Below are 13,651 nucleotides of genomic sequence, written 5' to 3'. Positions count from 1 at the left end.
CTACACAACTGAGTTACTCGAGTACGGCATATGGATTGATGTCATGCCATTGTTTCTGTCCGACCTCAGAAGGGGTGTAAACCAACAGTGTGATTGCAAATCCTCGGAAAGATTTGGACCAAAGTGTTGTTATGAATGAATGTACCGCTTGGTATAAATAGAAGGCATCTCGGCTCCAAGATAATTTATGACTCCATTCATTCTTCCATTCCATATCTGAGCTTCTTTGTAACCCAAGACAAAAATCTTAAGATCCATCTTTACCATCGACTCTATCGAAGCACAATGGCACCTGTTATACTTATTCTCGGAGCTGGGCCCAGGGTCGGCGCCTCCGTCGCTGAGAAATTCGCCAGCAACGGCTACAAAATCGCTGTTGCGTCTAGGAGTGGGACTGGCACCAAGACCGCCAAAGGCTTTCTCTCCCTCAAGGCCGACTTTACCAAGCCCGACTCGATCCCAGCACTGTTCGATGCAGTCAAGGCCGAGTTCCACGCCGCTCCCAGTGTCGTCGTCTACAACGTAGGGACACTCACCCCCCCTCCCGATAAGGACTCTGTTTTGTCGGTTTCAGCAGAGAGTCTCGCGTCGGATTTGAATGTCAACACTATTAGCCCTTACGTCGCAGCGCAGCAGGCTATCAGCGGATGGGAGACGCTGTCCAAGGAGACCAAGAAGACATTCATATACACGGGCAACACCCTGAACGTCTCCGTTGTGCCCATGCCAATGCTTTTGAATCTAGGCATAGGAAAGTCGGCTTCGGCATTCTGGATCGGCCTTGCTAACGCGTCGTACTCGGCCCAGGGGTTTCGGTGAGTATTTCAAAGAAAAAGCTCTGTGTAGACTGTTTTCTGACATGCCTGGCTCGCTAGATTCTATTATGCTGATGAGCGCCACGTAGACGGCAAGATGAAGGGGATGGCGCTCGACGGCGTCGCACATGGGGAATTCTATGTCCAGTTGGCGGACCATGAGGAGAATGTGCCATGGCACGCGACGTTCGTGAAGGACAAGGGTTATGTCCAATTCTAGTCACAAGTTTAAGCTGGAATGAGGATCTAGTCTAGAGAAAGTTCCAAGTTATTTATTCAATCAAATCAATGTCATTGGAAACGACTGGATTAAATACCCTAAACGCAGCAGAAGTGATTCCCTATGTCTTTTGCACGGCTGCTCTTCTAAACAAGTAACACCAGATCACCTTGGCTTCTAAAGCACGTAGCAAGGTCGCGGCTCCGAGCATCTCCTGCGTCCCTGTTGCGCCATACATTCTCCATGATCTCAAGTGCCTTGCGTACTGTGCCGAAGACGCTCGGCGGTTGCAACGCCTCCACCATTCCGCGCAAATGAGCTTCCTGCGCCCCCTCCGCTAGGCAGCCTGCCACGCAGAACGGCCACACCATTGTGCGCAGCAACGCCGGCGGCGATATTTGACGTGTCAGCAGCTCGACGATTCGACCAACGTGATAACGCACATCGACGCTAGCGGGCTGCCATCCGGACACAACGACAAACAGGTAAACGAGCGCTGCATGAGCCCAGACACGGGTAACCAAGGAGCTCTGGCTGGCCGGTGTTTTTGATTGCCGGCCGTAATCTGCTGTGAAGACATCCAGCAGGCTGCTACCCTCTTTTGGAATAATTACTGGATCTGTTTCGAGCCGCGTCAGATGAGCTTCCAACGAGTCCTTGATGGCTGTGGCGCGCTTGACCAGCTCCATGACATCGAGATTTCCGGCTCTCTTACATCGCTGTTTCCATGCGTCAAGCACGGCAATCTCGCTGATTTGCAGCAACGCCCAGTTTTGACACCCTACAGCAGCCTCAAGGTCGATAGGAGGGTCGGTGCTATCGATGTTACCAAGAAGGCTGCGGTGGTACTCGTAGAGTCTAGGTTGCTCCTGAAGCACCGTGCTGGCAATAATGTCATCCAATATCAAAAGGGTGGATGAGAAGACAAAGGCCGCCTGTTCAGCACTCGGAACCTGGACACACTGGGACGACGGCCCCAAACGGCTTATGACAGCGTTGAAGCTTGAACTGGGCCCCGCCGGTTCGGCGCCACGGCAGTCGAGGAGCTGTCTAAAAAGAGCCAGAGCGGCATTGAGGTGTGCCTGGCAGTTGTTAAAGCTCAAGACAGCAATCTCGAAACGCTGCACCTGCATGATGCTTGCCATGATCCGTACAGCGCCGTGCATATGTTCTGTGACGCCTGAGCCATCGATAACTTGCAGCGACTGTCTCAGCACCACAAAGGCATCCCTGGTCTGCGCGACCACCGTCTCCCAAACTAAATCGCGATTGGCCGTTCCATGCGCGAGAGAGAAAAAATATGAGCTCTGACATAGGGTGGCTCGTCGGAAGACCGGGCTGCTTATCATCATTTCCAAGATCCATGCTCTACCGCCTTGAAGGAGAGAGGGGCGGTAGAATGGGAACAGGAACGGAAGCAAGTGTTCGAGGTAAAACATGAGGAGAATAGTGTCAGACCGTCCGAAGGCTATCCTTCCGCGAGCGTCCTTGCCAGGAAGCGTGCAGTCAGCCCCACGTTGGAGCCAGATAGTGGATGTCTCGGGGCACGGCGCCATCCCATCATTGTGAATGTCTGGGGGAGTAGCCAGGTCCCTGTGTAGTCTTTGGGGTAGCACTATCAATTCGCGGGGGACGCGGTCGCCAGGGATACGGACGGCACGCTCCCCACGGCGGCGACTTTCTTTAACCTCGCGCTTGAGCCGCTCTGCCATCTCTTCCTGTCTCGCGCCGCCATCCATCCACTCTGGTTTTCCTTGGTCGTGGTGGCAGGTGATATGGAGCGCAGCGCAGGCGTCGCACTCAGGGTATCTTCCATCGCATTTTTTGCGCCGGAGTCGGCAAGTCCAACAACCATCGGAGGTCCTTATTGTGCTGCTGTGACGAGGACCATAAGGCAAGTCCATGTCCATAATCCGGTCCTCTTCGGCTCAAGCGTGGTTCTAGTAAAGTTCGGACTGGACTACACACGGAGCGAGGTAAGGTTGATGGCGTCACATACTGTGAATCTAAGTGGCTGACGCGACTTGTGGCAAGGTTTTGGTTAGCGCTCCCGGCAATTGCCGCTACACGGATGGTAAGTGTCACTGTAGCTGCGCAGTTGTGTTATGATTACAACCGCGCCATCCCACCAGCAGCGAGGGCCATCCACGCCCGGAATTAGCACGGACGGACTAAAGGACGCAGTCTGCCGGCCCGAGGAGACATCTGGAGGAAGAACTCAGCGAAAGAGAAACAATGGCGAGGCTGGTAGCTGGGTAGCTGGGTAGCCAGGCCAGCGACCTACGCTGGTGTAACCCGGGGGAAGAAGCCAGGGAAGCCACAAAACTGCCTGCACGCATGGCGGGGGAGGCGAAGAAGGCGGGACAGTCGACAGGTAATATATATTGACAAGATTGGTACATTCGTTTCCTTTTAAATAACGTAATTGGTCTCTCGAACTTAGTGGAAGCTGTCCACTTATTAACTTCAACAGCATCGAGGCTTCCGTTATTCTTCATCGCTCCCAGCTATCATTAAAGGTCCTTGGTATGGCGAATCCTACTCGTTGGTTGAGAAGCTGTTATCTCGATTCCGACCAACAACATGCCGCATGGTGACCGTCCTGAAAATGACTGCAAAGGCGGCGGAACCCTCTTCATCACCATACTGAGCTCGAGCTGGGCTATCCAGTTGTTAATGGCATTCTCATTATGTGCAGAAGCAGTAGTGAGCGATTTTCAGTTATGGAGAAAGCGGGTATTCATCTTGAAATTAGATATGTTGAGTGTTTACATCCTAACGCGCAAGAGGAATCTAAAGTCAAATGCGCCGTAATGGCGAGTATAATCGGAGCAGTACACATAGAAGAACGGTTGTGATCTTGATGTGGAGATGGAAGGGGTAGGTCATGCCGTTTGGCTGACTTATAAGATCTTCGTACGGCGGAATGTGCCCGCTCAATCCGATGAGCTGGCTAGTCAGATGCTTAAGATGCGAGAAGTATCGACCGCAATGCTCCGGCACTCTGACGAGCACGGTGTTTCAAGAACGAGGAGAGATTTATGCATAGGAGCATAAGCCGCGCCCCAGTCGTGTCGTGCGCGTGTCGTCTTTTGCGTCTTGTCCGTCTTACGTTTTCCACTATCATAGTCACGACCAGCCGTAATAAAAGGATGGATTTGTCCTAGTTGCTTAATCAAGTAAGAAGTCATATATTTTGAATATCGTTTTGCATACACCTCTTCGTCCGGACTAGTCCACTCTAGTCCGCTCCAGTCCAGTCGCTTCACGCCATGCTGTCCAGTCCAGTCGCTTCACGCCATGCTGTCCAGTCCAGTCCTGTTACACTAGGCTCCATCTGGGTTTGTTAAAATTGCCAACGTATATTGTTCCATTTTGTTTCAAGTTTGTTGTATTTGCTCTATCCCAAGTGTGAAGTCTTGTATATTCTCAAGTAATAAAATGGCGGCCCACTGCCAGTCCAGTCCAGTCTAGTCGCTTTCGTTGCAGTAACCCTTTCAGAAACAGTCTCGGCCATCATTCACTGGAAGATCAAATGCAACTTCACCCGTTATGGTCCAAATCTATGGCGGTATAATTGTTATGGACTATCCGCAAAGGGAATCAATCATGCGCGAACGTCCCAAGTCCCCTTGACCGCACCCCAGTACCTCTCTGGATCCGTCCGCATGTGCTCGACATGCTTCGTCCAAGTAAACTTGAGCTTCTTGACCTTCAACCCCTTCGCATCAGCCTCATCTGCGTGGTCCTCTATGTCGTGATCAAGAATATGACTCGTCTGAGTCAGAGTAGATGTAGCATCTCGGCGCATCTTTCCGGATGACTACCTCCCTCTCTTTCCCATTCCCTTTTTCTTTCACTTCTCCGAGACGCAGACCGCTGGCCACAGCATTCAGATCATCCCTCAACCGGATCGCGAGGGTCTGGCGGCCTAGTGCGTGCGGGATCTGGAAAAAAACCGCGAGGAGGACCGCGAAGGCCAGCTGCAGCGGCCATCTGACATACCAGACCTTTGGAAGGCCGAAGCTGAGGGTCCCAATGCCAACACGGAAGCGAGACCGGCCCGGCAGTGAGTCCAGGATCACTGCTCTGGCAGGGAGTAGGGCTCCCGACCGACGACCGGGTTGGCAGCGGTCAAAGCCGTGAACCGGTTAAAAAAGTCGGTTCGGTCGGACGTTTCGATCGCTCCTGGGTCCGACATTATGACCCGGCCCGGTCGCCCTCGAAAACTTGATTCGGTCCGGTTATAGTCTTTGGAGACCGTTGGACCGACTACGTTATTGTTACGTTAGAAATCCATTGCTTGTGGCGTACTAGATAGTCGATAATACCATATAAATCGATATACGTTAGTAATGCATCTGGGTATGCTTCGAGATTAATCAGTTATTCTGTATTAATAGCACAATGGGACATCGCGTCTCGCCCCTGAATAGGTGGCCCCCAATCAAGAATCGATGAAGACGCGTTCCCGACGCGTTCCCGACGCGTGAAACTGTAGTTAACTACAAAGCTATCTAGTTGTTTCAGGATTCTACTGCATACTGATTAAAAATACTTGTAATATTGTTAACAGCATGCAAACTCCAATTTATCATTTTTCGTCCACTCGTGTGCTCGGCTCCTCGTCGCGCCGCGTCGCGTTACCTCGCCAACGGAGGAGCAGCTCAACGAACACGACCCTGGATATGAGGCCTGCGCGACCAACAAGTGCGTTATAATTTTATTTCCTATATTAAGTCACTAATTTTTGCCATTGTAGAGTCATGAATGGTTCGCAAGGGCCTTCAGAAATCAGCTATAATAAACGTGCGCGTCTCTCCGACGCCGAGGGAGTCATAGACTTAGACGGCGCGCATGATGTTGATATGTATGATTGTAGAGACGAGGACGAGGACAAGGACAAGGACGAGGACGAGGACGAGACAAGGACAAGGACGAACAAGAACATTGCGCCAAGTAAGAAATACTCTACTATCTTATTCTTGAATTAACTCAAACGACGAAAGCGTTATCTCCGGCAAGAAGTTGCGTGAGGCAGGCAATTCTACGAATGCCGAAAATTCAACCCGAACAAAAAAAAGTATTTTTTGGCAGTATTTTTCGAAAGTGGAAGTTAAGGATCGCGGAGTGAAGGTCGCGAAGGTTCGCTGCAGTATCTGTGGCTCGTTGCTACCTGACTCCTCAACCACTAAATCAGGAAGCTCAACGGGCAAGTACAGGCAGCATCTTAAGACACATGTGATCCAGAATTCTACAAGTTCTTGGCAGTCTATTTTCGATGTCGGAGAACTTTTAACAGACGGCCTGATACCCCACCCGTGCTTCACACTGCAACGAACGTTACCGCGCTCGTGGAGGCCAACATTGTCAAATGGATGGTCGCAACGGGAAAACCTTTTACTGAAGTCGAGTCCGAGTACTTTCAAACAATATTTAAGGGCATTCCCGGCGTTAATCCGCTATTCAAATCGGCGTCGACAGCAACTAGTCGCATATTGGAATTGTACATGGCGCAAAAGTCGGAACTGAGATGTGAATTGGCGACTACTGCCATCTCAGTTTCTATAAGTATCGACGGTTGGACAACCCCAACAAGGTGTGCTATGTTTGCCATTGTTGCGCACTGGATAACAGGCGAGTGGGAAGCCCGCGAAGCTGTATTACATATTGCGGAATTACCGGGAAGTCACACTGGAGTGGCCTTGGCCCAAGAAGTCCTCACATGCTTGCGCTTCTATGACATCAAGAAAAAATTGGTTGCAATTACGTCGGATAATGCGAGCAATGATGCCGCCCTAGTACACAAACTTGAAAGGTTACTCGTGCCCAGACGTGTCAACTACCTTGAAGGCTCTGGGGATGACCTGTCCGATGCCGAAATTACGTTCAATAGTGAATGTGACTAGCGTGACCTCGAGAATAACAGTTCTATATCTGCGGAATCGGATGATGATTCGTTTAGAGCGATTATTTGTGCAGTTGAGGACCATCATATGGATTCAGAAAGGAGTGTCGAAAAGCCAGCCATGGTACCGAACAAACAACTATTTCGAGGTCAAGCCTCATGGTTCAGATGTCTGGCACATTCCCTGAACCTCGTCGTTAAAGTTGAATGGGCTAGGCTTTCGAGTCGGTCAGAACGTTGATAGCGATGAGGTGGAAATTTTAGAACCGAACACGATCGTGACCAAAATCAGACGGGTTGCCAAGGCAATTGCAAATCAGCACAAGTCCAGAGAGGCGTGGTTCAAAATTCTGACCAAATCTGGCTTGGACCGCAAGTCATTCCATACGATGTGTCCACCAGGTGGAACTCGACATACTATATGATTAAAGCGGCCCACGAGATGAAAAGGGGCTACGAGCGATTCGCCGCAGAAACTATGAACACCAGCAGCTTGAGCCGTGAAGAGTGGCAAGTTATTGGGGAGTTGCAAGTGATTTTGAGCCGCAGCTGGACATTGATGACGAGCGCTAACAATACGATTTCGTCCATGTGGCCGATCCTGCGAAGTATGGATGTTTTCTTTCGGTCTCTTCCCGAACTAGACAATATCGAATTAGTCCCTACCTTCCAATGTGCACACGTGCTTTATTGGCAGGGAAGGAAAAGTTCGAAGAGTACCACGAAAGGTATTTGAGCTTGGATCTATACGATACTGCGATGTCACTGGACCCTGAAATCAATTTGGTTTCTAACTTGGGTTCAGCAGGGACTACTTACTTAAATTCAGTTAAAGAGGAAATATTGTCGATATGTGATGCCTACGGGTTCAGCGCGCCGGCACTGCCGCTGAAGGCACCGCGGAAGCCCTCCCTTCATCTGGATATAAAGAGGCAATTGCTCTCGAAGGCCGGTTTATTGCATGCCAGCTCCGAATCTGTCTGCGATGTAGACAAATATTTTGCAGAGAGTCCTCAGGCTAGTTGATGGCGAGGATTGTCAAATTGTGATCGAGCCTGCCCTTCCTGATGGAGCTAAAGAAATAGTGTTAATCACACATGACGAATGCTATTTTAACAGCAACGACGATAACGCTGTCACATGGATTGAACAAGGGGAATCAGTTATAAAGAAAAAGGGCCAAGGTCTCGGACTAATGGTTTCGGACAATTTCCTGCGCCTGTCACGGACCGTTACGATTTGAAAACCAAATTACTCGAAAGATAATTGAACCTGGAAAGCACCGTGATGGCTATTGGACATCGCTGCACATGGTGGCACAACTCCGGTCAGCAATTGACATATTTGAAGAATCCCATCCTGGATGTCTTGGTATCTTTTGGTTCGACCAGTCGTCAAACCATCAGGCGATGCCTGAGGACGCATTGACCGTCACAAAGTTGACCTTGAATGATAAGCCCAATTGTGCGCCAATAGTTGACGGATTTTTTGAGCAAAACGGACAGATTTTCAGACAAGCTATCGTTTATCCTGAGAACCATGTGAAAGCGGGACAACAAAAGGGGATCAGAACAATTCTGCAGGAACGAAATCTCTGGCGGAAGAGGCTGCTCTTGAAGTGCAAAATGAAGCCGGCCGAAGTGGACCTGTCACAGCCGTTGTCATGCTGCGCAACGCACATCGTTTCACAGCAGCCAGATTTTGCTTGCCAACCGTCGCGACTCGAACTTGAGGTGCGTGGCCGGGGGCATCTCTTCGAGATGTACCCAAAAATTTCATTGCGAATGCAATTTTATCGAACGCGTCTGGGGAAACGCTAAGTGTCAAGCCAGAGCCGATTGTAATTATTCGTACGCTGCCTTAAAGGTTCGGGTCCCAGAAATACTCGATTCTATCCCAGTTGCACGTGTGAGGAGGTTCGCTAGAGCTGCCTGGCGCCATATAGAGGCGTACGAGCGCCGTCTTGACGGCCGGACAGCCATCTTCGCCGCGAAAACTTACAAATCTCACCGTCGACTGCCGCAGATGCTAGATCTGGAGTAGTTGGTTGTATTTATATTTGCGCGTTGTATGTGTTTTATTTGTACCTTGTATGCATCGTATCTAATCTTATTACGTATATTCTGCCTAATTCCCAGCCTTTGCCATAAGATAATGACTGATGCTCCAATATACGCCTGCAGTATATACATTACGCCGTGAGATTGAGGGTAGGGGTTATCTGGAGAAAATTCGCTGGGTTAGGGGTGTTTAAAAGGTGTCGCGACTAAAGTGGAAGCAACATACGCGTCTTAACCCTCACCCTCATTGTTTTGTTTACAAGTTTAATCTCACCCTCATTAAATGAGCCGCAAGATCCAGGGTTAGGGGCGAACATGGTTCAGGGTGGGTGTTCACCATACAAACGAAGGAGCGACATTTAAAGTTTCAGCACTCTACATATGTAAAGTGAAGTTCAGGGGGCTGAACCAAGGCGCGAGGCGCGAGGCGCGAATTTGTATAGTAATGAGCCGCACGGGCTAGGGTAAAAGTCGCGCCTCGGTCAGGGTGGCCGGTCAGTATACAAAACGGAGGCGCGAATTCTGAGTTTGCACTTCTGGCAAGTAGTCTGCACAGTTACTGCGGACACATCTGTTAAAGCATTGCACAGTTACTCACACTTGTTCTGGGCGTATCTGACAAACACTATGCACACTGAACATATAACCGGTGGTTCAGGGGTCTGGTCCGGATTGAAAAGATTGAAATTGCATAGTAATGAGCCGCAGAGCCTGAGGCGGAATACCTTGGTTGGTTCAGGGTGGCCGGACCAGGGTCAATCCCCATACAAAAGTGGGATTGAAGGGATTGAAATTTAGAGTTTTAAGCCTGGAATTGTCCATCCCTTAAACTGGTGTCGAAAATTCAGAATTTCATTAAACTGGCGCCGGAAACCCGAAGCACGAAAACATCACTAAAAATCGACTGATAAAATTTATAACAAAGTAGTCTGCTAGAATGAGAAAATTCGCACGAGTTAAATGATGCAATTATTATAGCTAACCTGAGTTGATAGACTGCACATCACTTGAATGGCTGGGTTTGATCTACGATGAGGATTGGAACGTGCTTATCTGTAAGAGATGTAGCCATATTGTGGATTCGTCGATGATGACGCAGCATATCACCAAGGTTCATAAACTCGCGATTCAGAACATACAGACTATGTGGACCACTCTGCGCTCATACAAGGTCAGGCCGCGCCTGCTCATTATGTGGGATGAATCAATGGAGGTTGCCATGGATATGTCAGATGACGAAGACGCTGGTGGTGCAGAGTTTGCGGTGGAGACATTTAGGCCAGGGTCTGCGGCGATCAACGGGATCGCGGTTTCTGATGGTTGGAAGTGCCTACGGTGCGAGCTTGCTGGGACCCACAAATGCACGCAATCGAGTGAGGCTCTGCGGAGCCACTTTAAGAGGGTCCATGCGAATGACGGTGACAAAGCTGACAGCAGTCCCGTGCGCGTGCAGGCATTGTACGGACGTTCATCGGCCCAGCACCAGTTAAGGTACGTCGAGGTGAGCAACAATTGGGAGCCCCAAGCCACGCCTGAAGTTGGAGAGTACGACAGGTTCGGGATCCCCGCGGACGTGCATTACGTACAATCGTCCCATTCAGGGGCACCCGACAAGCGCGACGCCAATCTTTTCGGCCAGCATTTCCTTGGGTACAAGCTCCTGGAGCGGCTCAGTCTGGAGGAATTGGCGCATTACCTGCACAATCCTCAGGGCGAAGCATTTAAACTCCTGAAATGGATCACGAGGCAGATCCTCGACGACTCTCGGGCACATACGACTGCCGGGTTTCAGATGATGCTGGCCAAGCTGATGAGCGATAATGACAGGAGGTATGTTCACAAAGGGGACTCGAACTTTTAGCACTAATTCTACGAAAGGGACTTTTTTCACGAGGTGCAAGAGGTCCAGACGGTGGAGAAGTATAGTGGGATCTGGTGCAAGGTTCTCTGGGTGGCTGCTCTGGCGGTTTCCGAGCCATGCACGTTGACGCGGAATCTGACCCTGACGGCCGATCAGGTCAAGTCCGCCGAGCAGCTCGTTGGGGCGTTAAACGATGCAGTCTCGTGCGGAGAGCTTCAGGGTGAGGACGCCGCCTTGCAGAAAGCCCTAGACCTTAGCACCCACATCCTGCGCCACCGGTACGCTGTGACAAATAGGGTCGATGATACAGGATCCAGCACAGCCTCGTCGTATCTTGTTCCCAGGGCGATCAATCTTCTGTCTCTACGGCTCAATGGCGCCTTTGTCAGTTACCAGCAGATCACCCATATCACGGCAGCTATCCGGTATGTGCTACGAAGTATCATGCTCTACAACGTGATGGCCAAAGACGGACAAGAAGAGGATGAGTAGGGCCCAAATCATGTACTGGTATCGGTTGACTATTCGCTGACTCTCACTTTACAAATAGAATGGCGGTGGACAGGGAAATATGGCAGTACTTATCACGCGACCAATCATCGGCCTTTGCGTACTGTGTGCAGGTGCACGCGGCTTGCAGTTCGTACGGCTCGCAGGGCCAGCTGCCTACAATTACGTGGGCGACCGGCGACTTCACGGCGTTGCGTCTCACTAGCGGAGTTCTACTGAGCCTGGACGCCCTCAAACTCTTCCTGAGCGAATTGTACGACAGTGCCGAGGCGTTACTTCCCGAGGTATGTCTGGACGTCCACGTTCCGATATATTACGCTCGCAACTTGCGCGACAATTACAGCAATACAGAGCCTGGATACAGTTTTTTGTCGGACAAGAGTAATAAGCTGTCGCCGGACTACCTTTGGATGGCCATGCATCGCGACCGAGCTCTGCGCGGTAAGTACGTTGTTAATGACAGGATCATAGTTGGAGCAGCTCAAGCATATCTAAAGTCAGCAACTGCGCTGCTAGAGACCCTCTTCTTACTAATGCATTTAACCTATGGATCGCCTGCGCGAATGACTGAAATTGACAGTTGGAAACATGTGAACTCTTTGCACGGGGTCCGAAATGTGTATTGCCATCCGAGAGGGTTGGTTTTCTTGGGACTGTATAATAAAACCACCTCGATGACTGGTATGAAGCGGCTCATAGTACACTTGGTTCCAGCGAGGTTGGAAAAGCTTTTCCTTGCATACCTGATATTTGTGCGTCCATTAGAGAGGTAACGAACTAAACCGAAGTCCTGCAGATACGTCCATGACCGCCGCTAATGTCAAATAGGTTATTCACTGCGGCAATCTACCAAGAATCGAACAATATCTTACGCGGCTATCAGCAATACCTTTTCACCGGTCACAGAGGGAGGTTTGGCGCTGACCGGCTTCGTCGCATCGTCATGCATAAGACTCATGGCTCGACAGCGCTACATTGCGGCGTAAATGTGCACGACCTCCGCCAGGCCCTTGTCGCATTTCTGGACCACCATGTTGGGCATGCTGACGCCGACAGAGTACAGACCGAGAACTTGGCTCACGACATCCAGAGTGGCCACTCTAGTAAAACTGCAACGATGCAGTACGCCATTGGCACCCAGGATCTTCCAAGGACCAACAGATACGATGTTCATTTTTTTATGAACGTCAGTGAAAGATGGTTTGCAGTGCTAGGTGAAGAGCTCCCGCTGGACGGATTGAAGCGTTCCGTGGCCCGTCTATCCAGTAAGGACCAGTCGATAGACAATCCGGTTGGCGTTACAGACATATCTAGCCCAGAACAGACCGGGTCTACAACTATTATTCGCGAGACAACCGAAATATACGCTGCGAACGCTTCCCTACTTCCGGTGGCTGCTGAGACTTTTGCCCTGCTAAAGGAGCTCAGAGGCGCCGATGCTTCATTTCGAAGTCGCGATCAGGCTGCCGCCGTTCAATCAGTAATATCCAACCCGGGCGACTCTTATGTAGTTGTCCTGCCAACTGGAGGCGGAAAATCAGACATCATATTCCTGTCAAGTCTGTACGAAAGACGGCGAGGCCGACTCACTCTTCTTGTGTTACCTTTTGTGGCGCTGCGGTACGACATCGTCGATCGAGCGACATCACTGGGTCTGACTGTTGTCCAGTGGTCCAGTACGATCAGTATGGAGACTATCGCCACAGTCGATATTGTCTTCTTGTCGGTGGAGCATTTAGACTCTGGAGTGTTCAGAAGGCTTTTCACAGAACTTTTGATCGGAAAGCAAGGAAAGCCGCTTGTGGCGCGCATTTTTTTCGACGAGGCCCACGTTATTCTAAGTCATTGGAACTTTCGGCCAAGTTTCCAAGCGATCACTGACTTGACCAGTTTCTCAATCCCCATTGTCCTACTGAGTGCCACGATACCGCCAAACAGAATCAATGATATCCGACGGGTATACAATCGTCCAGATCTCAGGGTGATCAGAGAGCCTTCGACAATGCGGTCAAATATAAAGTACCATGTCAAACGCGTTCCAGAGACGATGCTCCACGACACCCTCGACAGCGAAATCTGGAAATTCATGGGTAATGCGCGGGTACAAGATCGTGCGTTAGTGTTTTGCATGTCGGTCGCCGTCACTGAAGACCTGTATAATCGTTATAGTTGCGGCACGGATTGTTGAATATTGTGTGGTCGTGGGTCAGGGTTATTGGGGCTGACTAAATGCTGATTAATATTAGCTCACACAATAGTGCAGATACTACTCGAGTT

At 50.3% G+C, this 13,651-nt stretch overlaps 6 protein-coding genes across 6 annotated transcripts; 4 read left to right on the top strand and 2 right to left on the bottom strand.

Annotated features, from left to right (window-relative positions):
- Positions 1-285: 285 nt before the first annotated feature.
- Positions 286-1,035, top strand: V1508DRAFT_402700 (uncharacterized protein; the record flags this gene model as incomplete). The annotated part of the gene is made up of 2 exons (XM_066938501.1): positions 286-815; positions 876-1,035. 2 exons carry the CDS (start codon positions 286-288, stop codon positions 1,033-1,035), a joined length of 690 nt encoding a protein of 229 aa, XP_066797516.1.
- V1508DRAFT_289042 (fungal-specific transcription factor domain-containing protein) lies at positions 968-3,011 on the bottom strand. The gene is made up of 2 exons (XM_066936551.1): positions 1,133-3,011; positions 968-1,066 (listed from the first exon to the last, which is right to left on the bottom strand). Exon 1 carries the CDS (start codon positions 2,943-2,945, stop codon positions 1,182-1,184), a length of 1,764 nt encoding a protein of 587 aa, XP_066797515.1. The 5' UTR covers positions 2,946-3,011; the 3' UTR covers positions 968-1,066; positions 1,133-1,181.
- Positions 3,012-4,240: 1,229 nt separating this feature from the next.
- On the bottom strand, positions 4,241-5,115 carry V1508DRAFT_412089 (uncharacterized protein). Its single transcript, XM_066939559.1, has 2 exons — positions 4,326-5,115; positions 4,241-4,297 (listed from the first exon to the last, which is right to left on the bottom strand). The coding sequence occupies exon 1, from the start codon at positions 4,844-4,846 to the stop codon at positions 4,643-4,645; it is 204 nt and encodes a 67-aa protein (XP_066797514.1). The 5' UTR covers positions 4,847-5,115; the 3' UTR covers positions 4,241-4,297; positions 4,326-4,642.
- Positions 5,116-6,374: 1,259 nt separating this feature from the next.
- V1508DRAFT_323720 (uncharacterized protein) lies at positions 6,375-7,142 on the top strand (the record flags this gene model as incomplete). Its single annotated transcript, XM_066936611.1, has 2 exons — positions 6,375-6,870; positions 7,042-7,142. Coding segments are annotated over 2 exons (597 nt in total), but the record flags the coding sequence as incomplete, so codon positions are not given.
- Positions 7,143-10,228: 3,086 nt separating this feature from the next.
- On the top strand, positions 10,229-12,147 carry V1508DRAFT_350485 (uncharacterized protein; the record flags this gene model as incomplete). The annotated part of the gene is made up of 3 exons (XM_066936786.1): positions 10,229-10,833; positions 10,882-11,352; positions 11,415-12,147. The coding sequence occupies 3 exons, from the start codon at positions 10,229-10,231 to the stop codon at positions 12,145-12,147; spliced, it is 1,809 nt and encodes a 602-aa protein (XP_066797512.1).
- Positions 12,148-12,191: 44 nt separating this feature from the next.
- V1508DRAFT_350382 (P-loop containing nucleoside triphosphate hydrolase protein) lies at positions 12,192-13,562 on the top strand (the record flags this gene model as incomplete). The annotated part of the gene is made up of 1 exon (XM_066936784.1): positions 12,192-13,562. One exon carries the CDS (start codon positions 12,192-12,194, stop codon positions 13,560-13,562), a length of 1,371 nt encoding a protein of 456 aa, XP_066797511.1.
- Between the last annotated feature and the right edge of the window lie 89 nt (positions 13,563-13,651).

This window comes from Lipomyces doorenjongii (assembly GCF_038497915.1).
Source record: "Lipomyces doorenjongii strain NRRL Y-27504 unplaced genomic scaffold V1508scaffold_9, whole genome shotgun sequence".
Taxonomy (NCBI): Eukaryota; Fungi; Ascomycota; class Lipomycetes; order Lipomycetales; family Lipomycetaceae; genus Lipomyces; species Lipomyces doorenjongii.
Note: the sequence above shows the minus strand (reverse complement) of the source record. Positions and strands in the feature narration are given on the sequence as shown.

Bases quoted from the DNA above. Each gene is read 5' to 3' on its own strand.
- V1508DRAFT_412089 (XM_066939559.1), bottom strand. From the start codon at position 4,846: ATGCGCCGAGATGCTACATCTACTCTGACTCAGACGAGTCATATTCTT.
- V1508DRAFT_289042 (XM_066936551.1), bottom strand. From the start codon at position 2,945: ATGGACATGGACTTGCCTTATGGTCCTCGTCACAGCAGCACAATAAGG.